Source organism: Ixodes scapularis, unplaced genomic scaffold (genome assembly GCF_016920785.2).
Source record: "Ixodes scapularis isolate PalLabHiFi unplaced genomic scaffold, ASM1692078v2 PGA_scaffold12__126_contigs__length_90152505, whole genome shotgun sequence".
Taxonomy (NCBI): domain Eukaryota; kingdom Metazoa; phylum Arthropoda; class Arachnida; order Ixodida; family Ixodidae; genus Ixodes; species Ixodes scapularis.
In genome coordinates, this window is record NW_024609838.1 from 16,249,896 (window position 1) to 16,262,852 (window position 12,957).

A 12,957-nucleotide genomic window follows, 5' to 3' on the forward strand; every position below is an offset into this window, starting at 1 on the left:
AAAGTGAGAGCAGAACCGGAGAGAAGAAAATAAAGCAAAAAGTGTTTACTCGGGCTGAAAAAAAAAAAGAGTTATATCTCGCTCGCTTTTATGTTTATATAAAAGAGTGGAGTGAGATATATCAAAATGGGGGAAGTCAATATAAATCAAAATAAAGGATCACAAAATGAAAATAAAAGAAGAATCTTAAAACGAAACGTTATAAATGGGGGGTGAATGATGGTATTGCTTTGTTTGGAGAGTGGAAAGGTGGGACGTTTTTAGAGAGCGCCCGCCATCCACTTCGTTAGAGAACCATGTGTGCTGTTTTTCTAAACAGGTCCCCGGGGGGGAGGGGGGGGGGGGGGGGGGGGAGTGAAGAAGATAAATTAGGGAGAAAGCGTACAAAATAATCAAAATGAACCTCAAATTGTAGCTTCTGATTTTCAGGGAATCGCCCATATAAAGTGCGATTTAAATGGCCCTCCGCTGAATAATGAAAACACTTTAGCCTGGCATCCCTGTACCTTTTTTTCCCCCCTGGACGGTAGCGGACGCTACGAGCCATTCCCGCCAATGCAGTGCCACCTGAGAGTCACGTGACATTGGGGACGGGCACAGACAAGCTCAAAGCGGCTTGTCACGTGAAAAGCTCAAAGCGTGGTATTGGATGAGGACGGCTCGTAGCTTCTGCCGCGCTCCATCGCAAGGTGAAAGGCATCGCACCACGATGAGTTTCCCTGAGATTTTTCAAACAATTGAAAGTTAAGAGTTTTTTTTTTCGCATGGAGTTTGATTAATGAAGATATTAGGGGAGGATGCCGGTTAGGCTATTCATCTTACCGTACTCGCTAATACTCGTTTCGTAAGTTAATCGTGTTTTATTTCTTTATCTCGACCTTCGCGCGTCACTGCCAAAGCACGCTTATATTTGGGCTATTTACGAAAGCGGACAATATATCGGGTGACTGTTTGATCGATACAAACGTCTTTCTAAAATAAAATAATAATACAAAAAAGCTGAATGACCGTTACGCTGATGGCCACTTCACTGTGCGTTGTCTGACTGGCTCGGCGGAAATGAGGAAGAACCCTCACAGTCGAATAGGAATCATAATGGAATGTTTTAATGAACTTCTTAATAATCGGGTTTATGGGCCATGCTGCGGTTCAAGGTTTGAAGGCATGTCCTTACTGTGGTCACCGAAAGCCTGAAAAACCGCAGTACGTGGTTTATTGTGCTCCTTGGCTCGTAATTTGTTCTCTAGTTTTCTCATCGATTAATGTCGGAAACAGCCAATCAATCACTCGATCAATAAATAAAGAAATCAATCAATAAATCAATCGAAAAAGACGGACGCCTTGCGTTTTTAAAACTGTCTGTGAGTATAGATGATAATTTTCTTTAAAAATCAGTACAAGAATACAGCGGGTCTTAATATAACCATCGATTACTTTTAGCATTATTGTCGCCCCGTGACCGCGACAGAACGAAAAAAAAAATAGCCATACCCAAAGTAGATTTTTAACTAATCCTCATTTATTTCTTACTCCGTTTTCGTTTAAACATATTTTTTATATTAGTTTAAAAACACGTGGAATGGACGGAATTGAATTCGATAGAATTGCACTTTTTCCGTAAACGCTGTCTCCACGAAAGAAGTAGAGGAGCACGCGACAAGAAACTTACCTGGCTCTGGCTCCGCGTTTGGATTCGACCTCGCCGTCGACTTGGATTGCGACTTGGATTGCGCTTTGGCCCCGGCCAGTCCCGAGCCGTGGGCTCTCCTGCGGACCAGTTGTTGTCGCGGCGAGCCCTGTTTGTCCAGCACAGATCCCGTGGGGCCGGGACCCCTGTGTCGACCGTCGGGGATCGACTCTCCCTGCTTCAGCGCTGTGAAAACGAAAGCAAACAACAGAAACAAAGTTGAAAGCTCGCACCTTTATTTTTTTTTTAAATATATATATTTTTAAACATATATACTGTATACACAACTGGGACGTGACATTGTGGTGAGAGGATATATGTGACGTGTTCAGTTTTGGGCCATAATAAAATTACTTTCTCTATACAAAGTATTTAGCGATAAAATGAACCCGAATGAGCCACAGTGACTGCCGGCGCTTCACCCGTGTTATCGCGCAATGACTTGTGTAAATTTCTTAAAAAAAAGAAAAAAAGAAAACATGAATTGATCGAGCTGTGGACATAGTATTTTGTGTTGTTTCTAATTTATGAATGTTTTAAAAGCACGAGTTAACGTATAAAAAGACATACGTCTAAGCTCTACGCAGAAACAATCTAGCGAACCTGTTTTATTTTATACTCTGCAATTTATAGTTACGCACATGACAAACGACACAATACCATATTATGCCTAAAAACTCGATATTGATGTGAACCTATGAGGGAGCAATATCGCGCGGTGGTTTGTAAAAAAAAAAAACAAGAAAAAACTTGGCGGACACTTAAGCTTCGCCTTTAAGGGTGGAACGCGAGGGCGTTATCGGGCCCTGTTCGCAAAGTTTTTTTTTATATAAACGCGTGCTCGCTGCCAAGCCGTGCAAGCCGGTGTGCGTGGTCTAGTCGGTAGTGCCACATGTCACATGACGTCACGCGTGGCTGTGACGTCCTATGACCTTATCGACCCTTCAAATTTGGCGGGAAAACATTACGCTAAATATTTGCGTGGAAATTTCCCCCCTAAATTGGCGGGGAAATTTCCCGTTGAATTTGGCGGAAAAAGTTTCTGCTAAGTTTGTCGAAAAATGTTTCCGCCATATTTAGCGGGCATATCCCATAATGCAACGCGAGCAGCCTCGTGTGGCGTCACGTGTGACAAATGTGGCTCCACAGGTTGCATTACTGCATTATGGGATTTTCGGTCCCGCGGACGCCGACGCCAGAATTTTTCGCGACACGATCTCCTGAACGCTTTTGCGTCCGAGGTTTTTCTGATCGAATAACAACTGAATTTTATTTTGCGAAGAAAACATTCCAGCAGTCGTTTGGTAAGGTAATACACAATACATTGAGGAATAAATAAATGAATGTTTGAATTAGGATATTAATAATAGCGTGCTCATAAATAAACCGAACAACATTTTGTTTACAACCAGAGCAACGTTGACCGGAAATGGAACGCGCTTAATCTAGGGGGCGCCATCAGAAAACCGGAAATGGGGGCACCCGACGGGTCTCTCCATGCCGATGGTCCGGTAACCTCGCTAAAAGTCCCGGGAGAACTATCTCCAACGCGAATCTAAAGAAGGGACCGAGAGTCGCTACCTAACGACGTTAGACGCATTATGTCCGCGTCACCATGCACGCGTTGGCTTCGCGGCGCCGCGCATTTTATCGCTGTCTTCTCGAATCTAGCTCTAGGCCTAATTCCGAGCGAAGGAAGCGAGCGCGCCACGAAGGCGAAACGAGCGGCCGTAAGGAGGAGACCTCGGCTGACGTCGCAATTAGTCGGGAGAAACTGGGAAAAGCCCGGAAACGCGAGAAGAGTGAGATCCTCGAAAGCTGGCCACCATCCTTCCTAATTTGGAAAAAAAAAAAAAAAAAAAGGAGGATAAGTTTTTATGCTATGCCGTTATCTTAATTCCCTCTGCTGAGAAAAGTATGTTAGTCCGGAGAGCCGTCCTGTCTGACGCGGAATTGCAGCTGTCCTTTTCGATTCGAAAATTGGGAATAAAATAAAATTTAAAAAAATGGGGTTGATATCCGGTCACGCGATAATGGGAAATTCTAATTTGAAACAAAGGATCGATATTTGGAGGGTAGGTTGGGGGAGGGGAAAGAAGGGAGGAAGGGAGGGCATTGTGTGTTCATTACGCACGCAGAAGGACAGGTGTCTTCCGCGTGAGGGGAGTAATCCTCTTGCCGTTGGGAAAGGGGTAGGAGTTCTTGGAGTGAGCTGCGTTTCGTACGTACCGATACAATAGTCCCAAAATGGGATTAGGAGGGCGGGATGTATACGTCTCTTTTGAATGAATCTAAATGGAGGCGCAGTGAACAAGCGGGAGACGCCTCCTACTTGGTAGGGCAAGGTGCACCAACGCACGCAGAGTGAACGAGGCAGGAGCCACGCACCACGAGCGGCGGATACGCGACACAAGCTCCGATGGAGCACGCCTAGTTGCAACCTCAGGTTCGGCTCGCCTACCTCAGATATTATCTCGGACTCCCCCGTTTGTAAATATCTCTCCGCAAATTATGTAAATATCAATTAGTCAGCAAAGAACGCTTCTCGATATGTTGACTACAGATGGATGAATGGATGGATGCATACTTTTTGCATAGTGGCTGTTCCCTTTGAACCAGGCGGTGACTTGCGCCACCTAGCCAAAATAGTATTTTAGCTCCAGATTAAGTAATGTTTAGTCAATTTAATCGAACATAACCTCTATCTGTCCGCAGATTTCATCCACCATTCTTCTAATATTTTTAATTTTAATCTTATAATTTTGTTTCTTCTACGAACTCTTATATTATCTTTTTCGAGTAACGAGTGCCATCTGGGGGGTTCGTCATCAAACTACAAATGAAGGGTAGCCTAACAAGCTTCTGCCTGCCAGAACGCATTAAGGTCGAGCCGTTGTATCGATTCTCATTGCGTTTTATGCCCCATACTACCGATACTCAAAAAACAAAGGTAAAAATGGGCAAAATATGCACATCGATTTGTGTTGACAATGTTGGCCGTGCTGGAAAATATACCCCCCCCCCCCCCCCCCCCCCCCACACACACACATAAAAAAATGGCGATTGCGGAACGCAATATTAGGGGAGAAGATGTACGCACGCGGTCGAAGCTCACTGGAAAAAAAGGCACAGTGTGCTGTAGCTTCAGTGGTGTTTGCCCCACGTCGCTTGAGCTCTGAAGTGCGTGCGTGCGTGACCAAAGAAACACGTAAGGCCGTGAATCACGCAGGAGGTATACTTGGTCCGAATGTTTGGCCTTGTGGTTACGAGCATGCGAGCGACTCCGGAAATTCCTGTGTGACCGTACACGCATTTGTTAACGTAACGAATCTGTCGAAAAAAAGAAGGTTTATTTAGAAAGAAAGAGTGTGTCGAAAATTGAATTGCCTTTATATATATAGTTTTCAGTGTGGACTGTGCTTATCCTATTCATGGGCAGGCAACCAACAACATTTTTCGCGAAGATGCGTTCACTTTTAGCTTAATCAAGTTTTTTTTAAATAGTTGATTGTTTGACAATTAACGAGTATGAATTATTGACTCTTTCTAGTAAAATTACTTCTTTCAATAATATGGACCTCTCTGTAGCATGTTGTTTAACGTCAATAATAGTTAAAAATAAATAAAAAAACGATGTTAAAGAAATTCATATTACATGCTTCTAGCAAAAAGACAGATGAAAAAAAAATGGAACTATTGTCTGTTTTTGAAACACGCCTCTTTTTATTATAAAAATAATATGCATTTTACACCTTGTTTAGACATGTCATTTTCAGAGCGCCATTTATGTTTCCTCAAGTTGTGCATGTTGTTTTCACAGAAAAGAATCTTTTTTTTTTGTCAAGTAATTTATTATACAAGGCCTTACAAGTGAATCATAACTCACAGCTAAATACATTTGTTTGTACGAAACTTTACAGATAAAGCAGTGCCCTGCGAAACACCCCGCAACACAAAAAACTCGGTGCCCCACGAGGTTGCCCCTGAGAAGGGTACTCCTCCACATAAGGAGGTATAATGAGGGAAAGCCAACGCACGCGTTATTTAGAAAATGTAATATTTTTGCGTGTTTTTTTTTTTTTTTGCTTTTGTTTCTTTCGCGTAAAGAAAGAAAACAGTGCACTGAGTAAAAAGATAAAGGGAGAGAAAGAGAAAAAGAGAGCGAGAGAGAAAAAGAAGGTGATAGGTAAACTAAAAAGCAATAAATAAATAAGGCAGTATAAAGAAAGAATAGTGAATCCCATTTTTACTACACTAATGATGGGAATACTTTATTCTCAGACAACACATATTAATCGACGACCCCGTTAGGCCAAACTGTAGAAAAACAACGAGAAAACGTCAGAAACTCAGACGTGCTTCTCTAGGCTTGGTGCCACTCAAGAACGGCAATGTTGCCAGCATCGTGCTTTGTCTCGACTCCACGAGAAGAGTTGCCGTCTGCTTCCTAAAAAAAAGAATCTGCTACTTGTAAAAAAAATAAAAAATAAACGAAAGCATTACGGTAAGTTTAGACGATAGAGCGAAAAGGACCAAAAACACCGAATAATAATAAAAAAAAGCGGGATAAAAGGTGCTGACGGCAACGCCAGTAGAACGGTAATAATATTACCTCAATAACCCGTGTATTGCTTGCCTTAGGCCTACACAGTCTGGAACCGCGGGCGATCGGGACGAGGAAAAAAAACATATACAACAGAGAGCTCAATAGAGACCGTACAAGAAAGAAACCTAAAACACCAACAGACGCTCTTTCCTCCACCATTCGTGGTAGATAGCAGCTAGGACAGTGTGAAGAGAGGAAGACAAAGCTAAACCGGGAAAGCACACGACATAAACCAGGAAAGCGGGGGCAGGACTTTGGATGGAAGAGAGAAAGGGAAGTGGAGTGAGAGGAGGGGGGGGGGAAGGGTCTCGGCAGTTTGAGTTGGTAGGTGAGCTCAGCGGCGGCAGAGAGGCACTGAGGTAGTGCCGCCTACGGCGCCCGCTGTGGGACTGTGCCGTCGGCTTCATCGCACGGTCGATGCGAATTCGATCGTGTGCGGCGCGGTTCCCCCGTCTCCCCACCGCCGGCGCACATTCGCAGAACTCGGGGTTCTGTTCGCCGAGCACACGCCCCTTCGTACACACACTTCGCTTGCGTGCGCGCGCACACGCACAGTCGCACACACACAACCACACACGCACGCACACAGAATCGTAGAATCGTACCCATCACCGGTGTTTTGTCACGTTGAGGGGAAATAAGGGTTCCACCCCCTCTTTTTTTTTTTTTAATCTCTGGTGTTAGGAGGGGTTGGTTTGACTCGGCAGGCAAACTTTTGATTGCTGCACTCGTGTGGAGGAGGAGATCCGGAAGAGAGGAAAGGGGAAATACAACTTCGTTTAATGGGGGGTTAACCAGATGCTTGATTGGTTCCGTTGAAAAAAGAAAAAAAGAATAATAAATGAGGTTGGATTTGGTTGTCGTGGGACGTGGTTTCGTTTTTTCTGCGTCGCGTTTTTGTGTTCGATTACTGCGAAAGTTAGAGTAATCGAATTACTAAAATAAGCGACAAAGGGAAGGAGAGGGGGAGGATTTGTTGTATCTGTTTCGTTGGTTTATGCTAATACGAAGCCCATTTGAGAGGTGTAACTTTATTAGCACCTCTTGAAGGGGCGGTCTACAAATATTAAATCAGTGTCATAAATTGTCGAAAATACGTGCATTTAAAACTTAAATGGAGGCTTCAAGTGACTCCTTATTTGAAAAACTCCAGAAAGCAGTACACCCAATCTCAGCGGGTCGCTCCACGGGGATAACAAATATTAATTTTAGATAACACAATATGGGATGTGTTAAATTGCTTGGAGGTCTGGGAACATTTTCCGCGTGGCCATATTAGTTAGGTCAAGGTTTTTTTTTGTTTGTTTGTTTTTGGTTTCTCGGTATTTCGTGGGAGGTGGCGTTCTGCCATTGTCTATGGTGCCACAACTTTATTTTTTTTTTTATTTCCCGGCCACACAGTATGAAGAAAGAACTTGGTCATTTTGCCTTTTATTTCAAAAGGCACTTTCTATTTTCTTTTCGATACAAAAGCTCCATCGACTCAAAGAATCCCCAAAAACCGAATGTTAGTAATTTTTTAGACTGTTACTGGCGATAGTCTCAACCGATAAAAATATGAAAGTTCCCACACAATCAACTGCGCCCCGGTAAATTTTTGAAAGGCCAATAAAAAGAATTTTTTTTAATGTATTGTCAAGACACGCGTGCAAAAAAAAAATTACGCGATCTTTTTTTTAGAGCAATATTGACAGCGCAATACGCGATTTAGTCGGCACTCACCTTCTTTTCCGGCTTCGCCTTCACGACCGAGATGGTCATTCCGGAATGACCCGCGACGTCATGAACTTTGCACGCAGAATAAAAATAAATTTCTCGCCGTCAATATTTTTCAAATCTTTTTTTTTTCGCGTAATATTTATTTTTTTGACACAGGTGTCCCAAATCAGACTGTTTAAAAAATTTTTTTTTGTCTTTTCAAGGGACCCTTTAGTGGATGCAAAGAGCTTAATTAGGATTGAGATAGCTTCGACCTCAGAAGAGTACAGACGCGAAATACCGTGCAGGTAAACGAGGATCTGTCCACATCTCGATATCGGCTTTGTAAAACACGACATTCCAGAAACCACCCGCCGAGTTTTTGCGCAAAGGACAAAATTTGGATTTAAGGTACAACAAAGGAGTCCGAGAAATAAAGTTGGCGTTCTTGGTGTTACTTCACTCAACATCCACAACGTCGCGTCCTTTTTTTTTTTTGCAGACGAGATTGGATTGCAGTGTTCGGTATTGCGTTGAACCTAAGCAAGTGGTGTAAAAACCGAGAGAAACATTAAGTATCTCTGGAAGGGTTGAGGGCAAACAGAAGCGTCGGCTGCGTTCGTTATTTCTTCGTTCTTTATATCCGCGCTCTAAATCTTCAAGACTATTTAACAACTACACAATCGGCGTTGGTTCCAGAAGTGCTGTCGTTTACCAACTTCATTTACTGACTCCATGTGAAGTGTTTAGAAAGTTCTACGCAATTAATATTTTCTTGTTGTTGGCTATCCTTGGTTATTTTTTGGATTTCATATGCGACATTAAAACGAAGGATTTTGTGGCCTTTTATGCTCTTGTTTTTCACCGTTCATTATATAGAAGTTGAAATTTACTTAATAGAATACATTCCTGAAGCTGTAATATGATTAGCGTTTGCTTTGCTTCCTCGGGTTTGGTATTCTCTACATCTAGCGACTTGCTTTATCAGTTAGAAAAAAAAAAAAAAAAAAACAACCTACAACGTGCACCTCACATTAAAGCGAGCACCGCGCAAGTCTACAAATGAAAACATTAATTAAAAACGTCGGTGATTGCAGAGATTAGGGATCAGGACAGCAGTTGTGGATAGGTTCCTGCCGCACGAGAACGCACGCCGGTTTCTTCGTGTTGCTGCCGACTTCGCTATCAAAAGCCGCGCGTAAAGTAACAAATAAATATTAAAAAAAAAAACTTTAACCTTGTTTACGTATGCACATTGTTCCCGTAAAGATCGGTGGTTCTTCGCTTCTTACACAGCATAACACAGCTGCTTTGGAATCGCACCTCTCACACGAAATGTGGACGCTCGTTTACATGCGATCTTCACCGGTCCAGATTCTATAGTTTTCTGGCCGCAACCAAAGAGGCGGACTTAGCTCTTGCGGGGCTTCGAAATGGTGCTGTACAATGTGCACGTCCTCTATTTTAATGTAACAAATAAAGAAATATTTCATTGACACAAAAACGAGTAAACTCGTCATACTCGGTTTATCTGATCATCCTATATATAACCGGACTGGTTACTTATGCAAGTTCGTCGAAAAATTTCAAGAACACCGACCACGCCTTATGCAAACAACCAAATCCCGTCTCTTAGAGAGAAAAAAAGGCAGTGCGTTTTATGGCTTCTTCAACAATTGCGACACCAATCTCGACATTTACGTTAATAGATACGTAGCGAAAAAAAACAACAAAAAAACTTGACATTTTATGCACTTGCGCTGCTTCCATCTAGCCGTTGCTCGCAAGTTTACTTGTTTGTGTCACGCACGCGGACCATTGACAACCTATTTGTATTCCCGAGTGCTATGAACACTGCGTGTTGTAACTATAGTATTATGTGCGCAAGCTTTTCGCTTCGTAAATTGTTTTTCGCGAGAAAGAACAACAACAAAAAAAAACTTCCTTTTAGTTGTCCAGCAGACTAAAAGTTTGAATAATTTCGTAACTTATACCTCGAAACACTAAGCTACAGTCGATACACAGTACCGAAAATGCCCCCTCTTCCTCTCTCTCTATCTATCTATCTATATATATATATACATAAAGGCTACGAACAAGCTACGTAACTTCGGTTAGGTGCGACTATTGAACACTTCAAGAGAAAAAAAGGCGCCTTTTTCATCGCGGTAAAAGGCTCGGCGCGAACATTGGCCCTCTCGGTATTTGTAACGACCGAGGCCGAAAATTCCCAATTGATCGAGAGCGCGCGACAGCTTGGTGGCCCTTCGCCTCGAGTTGGGAGCACGAGCCGGCGAAGAAGCGATAGCTTCATCTTCAAGTTTATTTTTTTATCACCCCTAGTCCCAAGTTTCATCTGTCTTTCTTTCCTTGTTTTGTTTACTATATTCTTTTCTTCTTTCAGGTTTACTTTTGTGGGGTATTTTCTTCGCACTCGATTTTCAACTCACTACAAACATTGTCTTTTCGATTTCATCATTTTATCTATTTTTGTCACGGTCGTTCGTCTATTGAATTATCTCATCTTTTATTTTTATCTACATTTTTGGTTTTCGTTGTTCGATTCTTCCTTTCTTTTTTTCATTTTTGTTTGGTGGTTTGCGTTCATAAGACAAAATACAGGGCATGAAAAAAAAAAAAAAAAAACGCAATAAACGTATTATTTTTTTATCAAGCTCTTTCTTATTGTCTTGGTAGTTTGTAGTTTGTTTATTTATTTTTCTATTTTCCTATTTCTTGTTTTTGTTTATTGTTTACTTATTTTTCACCTTGCTTCTTTGTTTTGGCTTTTTCTTTTATATATTTGTCGTTATTTCTGTTTCATTTTTATCTTCTTTTGATTCTTTGTTTTCTCTCTCTTTTGCTCTCTTTCTGTGCCTTGCCCTCCTCTCCAAATGCCTCTCTTCCTTCTCTCTTATCTCTTTTCTCTATTCTCTCATGGGCCTTCCCACCGTTTCCCGAAAGGAAGACAGACCCTGCGCGCGGAGAGATAATTTCTTCCCTCCCACCTGCCCTTTTACACTCCCGAGGAACAATCGGCCCTCCCCCCACTCCGCTCATATTACACCCGCTGACAAATTTGTCCACGCCCCCTTCCCATTGTCCCAGCCGCTCTGCCGAGAAATTGGTTCTAAGGGGGAACATCGTTAACGCGACGCCCGAAACAATACCCACCCGACTTAGCGTCTTCTTCGTTCTAACAGGACTCTGTTCGTAGCTCTCGCAGCCTGATTTAAACATATTCGCCCGACGTGCACCTGTCGCATAGCGCTGTGTGTTTGACAACTGGTGGAAGGTTCTGACTTATTTGTTAGGACATTTTATGGTTACAACCATAATCTTTTCATTTGTATTTATGTCATTAACCACAAAAACAACAACAACAACAACAGAAACAACGACAACAACGTTGCAGCGCGCTTTCTGCCTATAGAGCTTTCACGTTAATCTTGCGCAAAGGGCCGAGGTTTGATGCCTGGCCGCGTGTGCATCTTTTTGTTGGTTCTGTAGACGTCGCGTTCTGGTAAGTTCGAGAACACTGTTGCTTGTTCGAGGTCGGAATGTTCTACGCGCCGAACCTTCTACGCCGATTGTTCCAGAAGCCCACGGGGTGCTCCGCGTGGCGAGCCGCAGTCAGTCTCGCCCAAGCGCTCGACTCTGCTGTTCCGCCGACACCGACGCTTGCGATGCCAACCTCGTTCTATTTAGTTTTGGGCAAGAGTTGGCCCGTTACACGTTTAGTTTTCTTCAGTTTTTGTCGCCTCATCAATTTTCGTTCGTGACACTATCTTAAATGTATTCTATTGGCGTGGCGACGACAAAACAATGTTTTCGCCCATCCTGGAAGTGACATTATTCAAGATGGCGGTGCCCTTGTAGAAAAGGTCTATAATCCATTTCATCTCACGCCTGAGCAGGGCTAAGACTAGTCGCAGCGCAAACACAAACTTAAAGACAAGAAACGCGATTTGTTTGTTTTGCGCTTGATTGGATCGGTTGGTGGTAACAAACGCATAAAAGAGCAACAAACGCCATAACGTAATATTTCCCAAGAAGCTTGACAAACTCTATCTATTATTACGCTGTCAGCGACCAAAAAACTCCCGATTTGACAGCTGGTTTTGACGTGATCATTATTACGTTTTTCTTCCTTTTGCGTATTTATTCACAATTAAACGCGAATCTTTGCACTGTTTTCTTCTCGTGTCTGACTAATTGACAAAAGCTGCTGACAACAATCAAAACTTTTTCTTTTGGCAATATACACGTATATATTTCTGAATATTTTATTTGATAAAGTTACGTGTTTGACTGCTCTAAAAATTGAAAAAAAAAAAATGAAGGATGTTTACAAATCCCTGTAACGCCGAATCGGAGCGCAGCTCTTAAGGAGGAGGAGGGAAGGGTACTGAGGGGAGGGTGTACCCCTCCTCATCTTCCCTGCTACCCCTCCTCGCTCACTTTCCTCCACCTCGTCCTCCTCCTCCCCTCCTCTCCTCCCTCCTCTTCCCCCCTCCTCCCTCCTCCTCTTCCCCGCGCGGTGCAATATGGGAAATGTCCCATATTGCAACGCGCGGGACTCGTGGGTCACGTGGGTCACGTGACGCCACAAGGGTCACGTGACGTCCCGCGTATCATCATGGGACATGGTCAAAGCCAAAAATAAGCTACTCCGGTAGCCACCAAGTAAATTAGAAGTGGTTTCTTTTAAATGCACGTGCGAGCTCTTTTTTTTTTTTTTGTGCATGAACATGTGTGAAAGAAAGCCTTAGAGATCTCTCACTCGGGCTCTTAGCTCATGGTCAGATGTCAATTTGACTCGTCTAACCGTGACAACATATCTAGTAGCAATCAAACTGGTCACACACGCACACGCACACACACAAAAAAATGAAGCAGCAATACAAATGTTACCAAATATATTCTAACGTGTAAAGTGGATCTAGTTAATGGTACATCATCCCAA

At 42.9% G+C, this 12,957-nt stretch overlaps 1 protein-coding gene across 1 annotated transcript in view; it reads right to left on the bottom strand.

Annotated features, from left to right (window-relative positions):
• LOC8035018 (pikachurin) overlaps positions 1-12,957 on the bottom strand; it is a 66,939-nt gene that overhangs the window by 31,469 nt on the left and 22,513 nt on the right. The window contains exon 3 of the mRNA XM_040213204.3: positions 1,670-1,873. Coding sequence (XP_040069138.2) covers positions 1,670-1,873 — 204 coding nt within the window. The remainder of the gene's footprint in view (positions 1-1,669; positions 1,874-12,957) is intronic.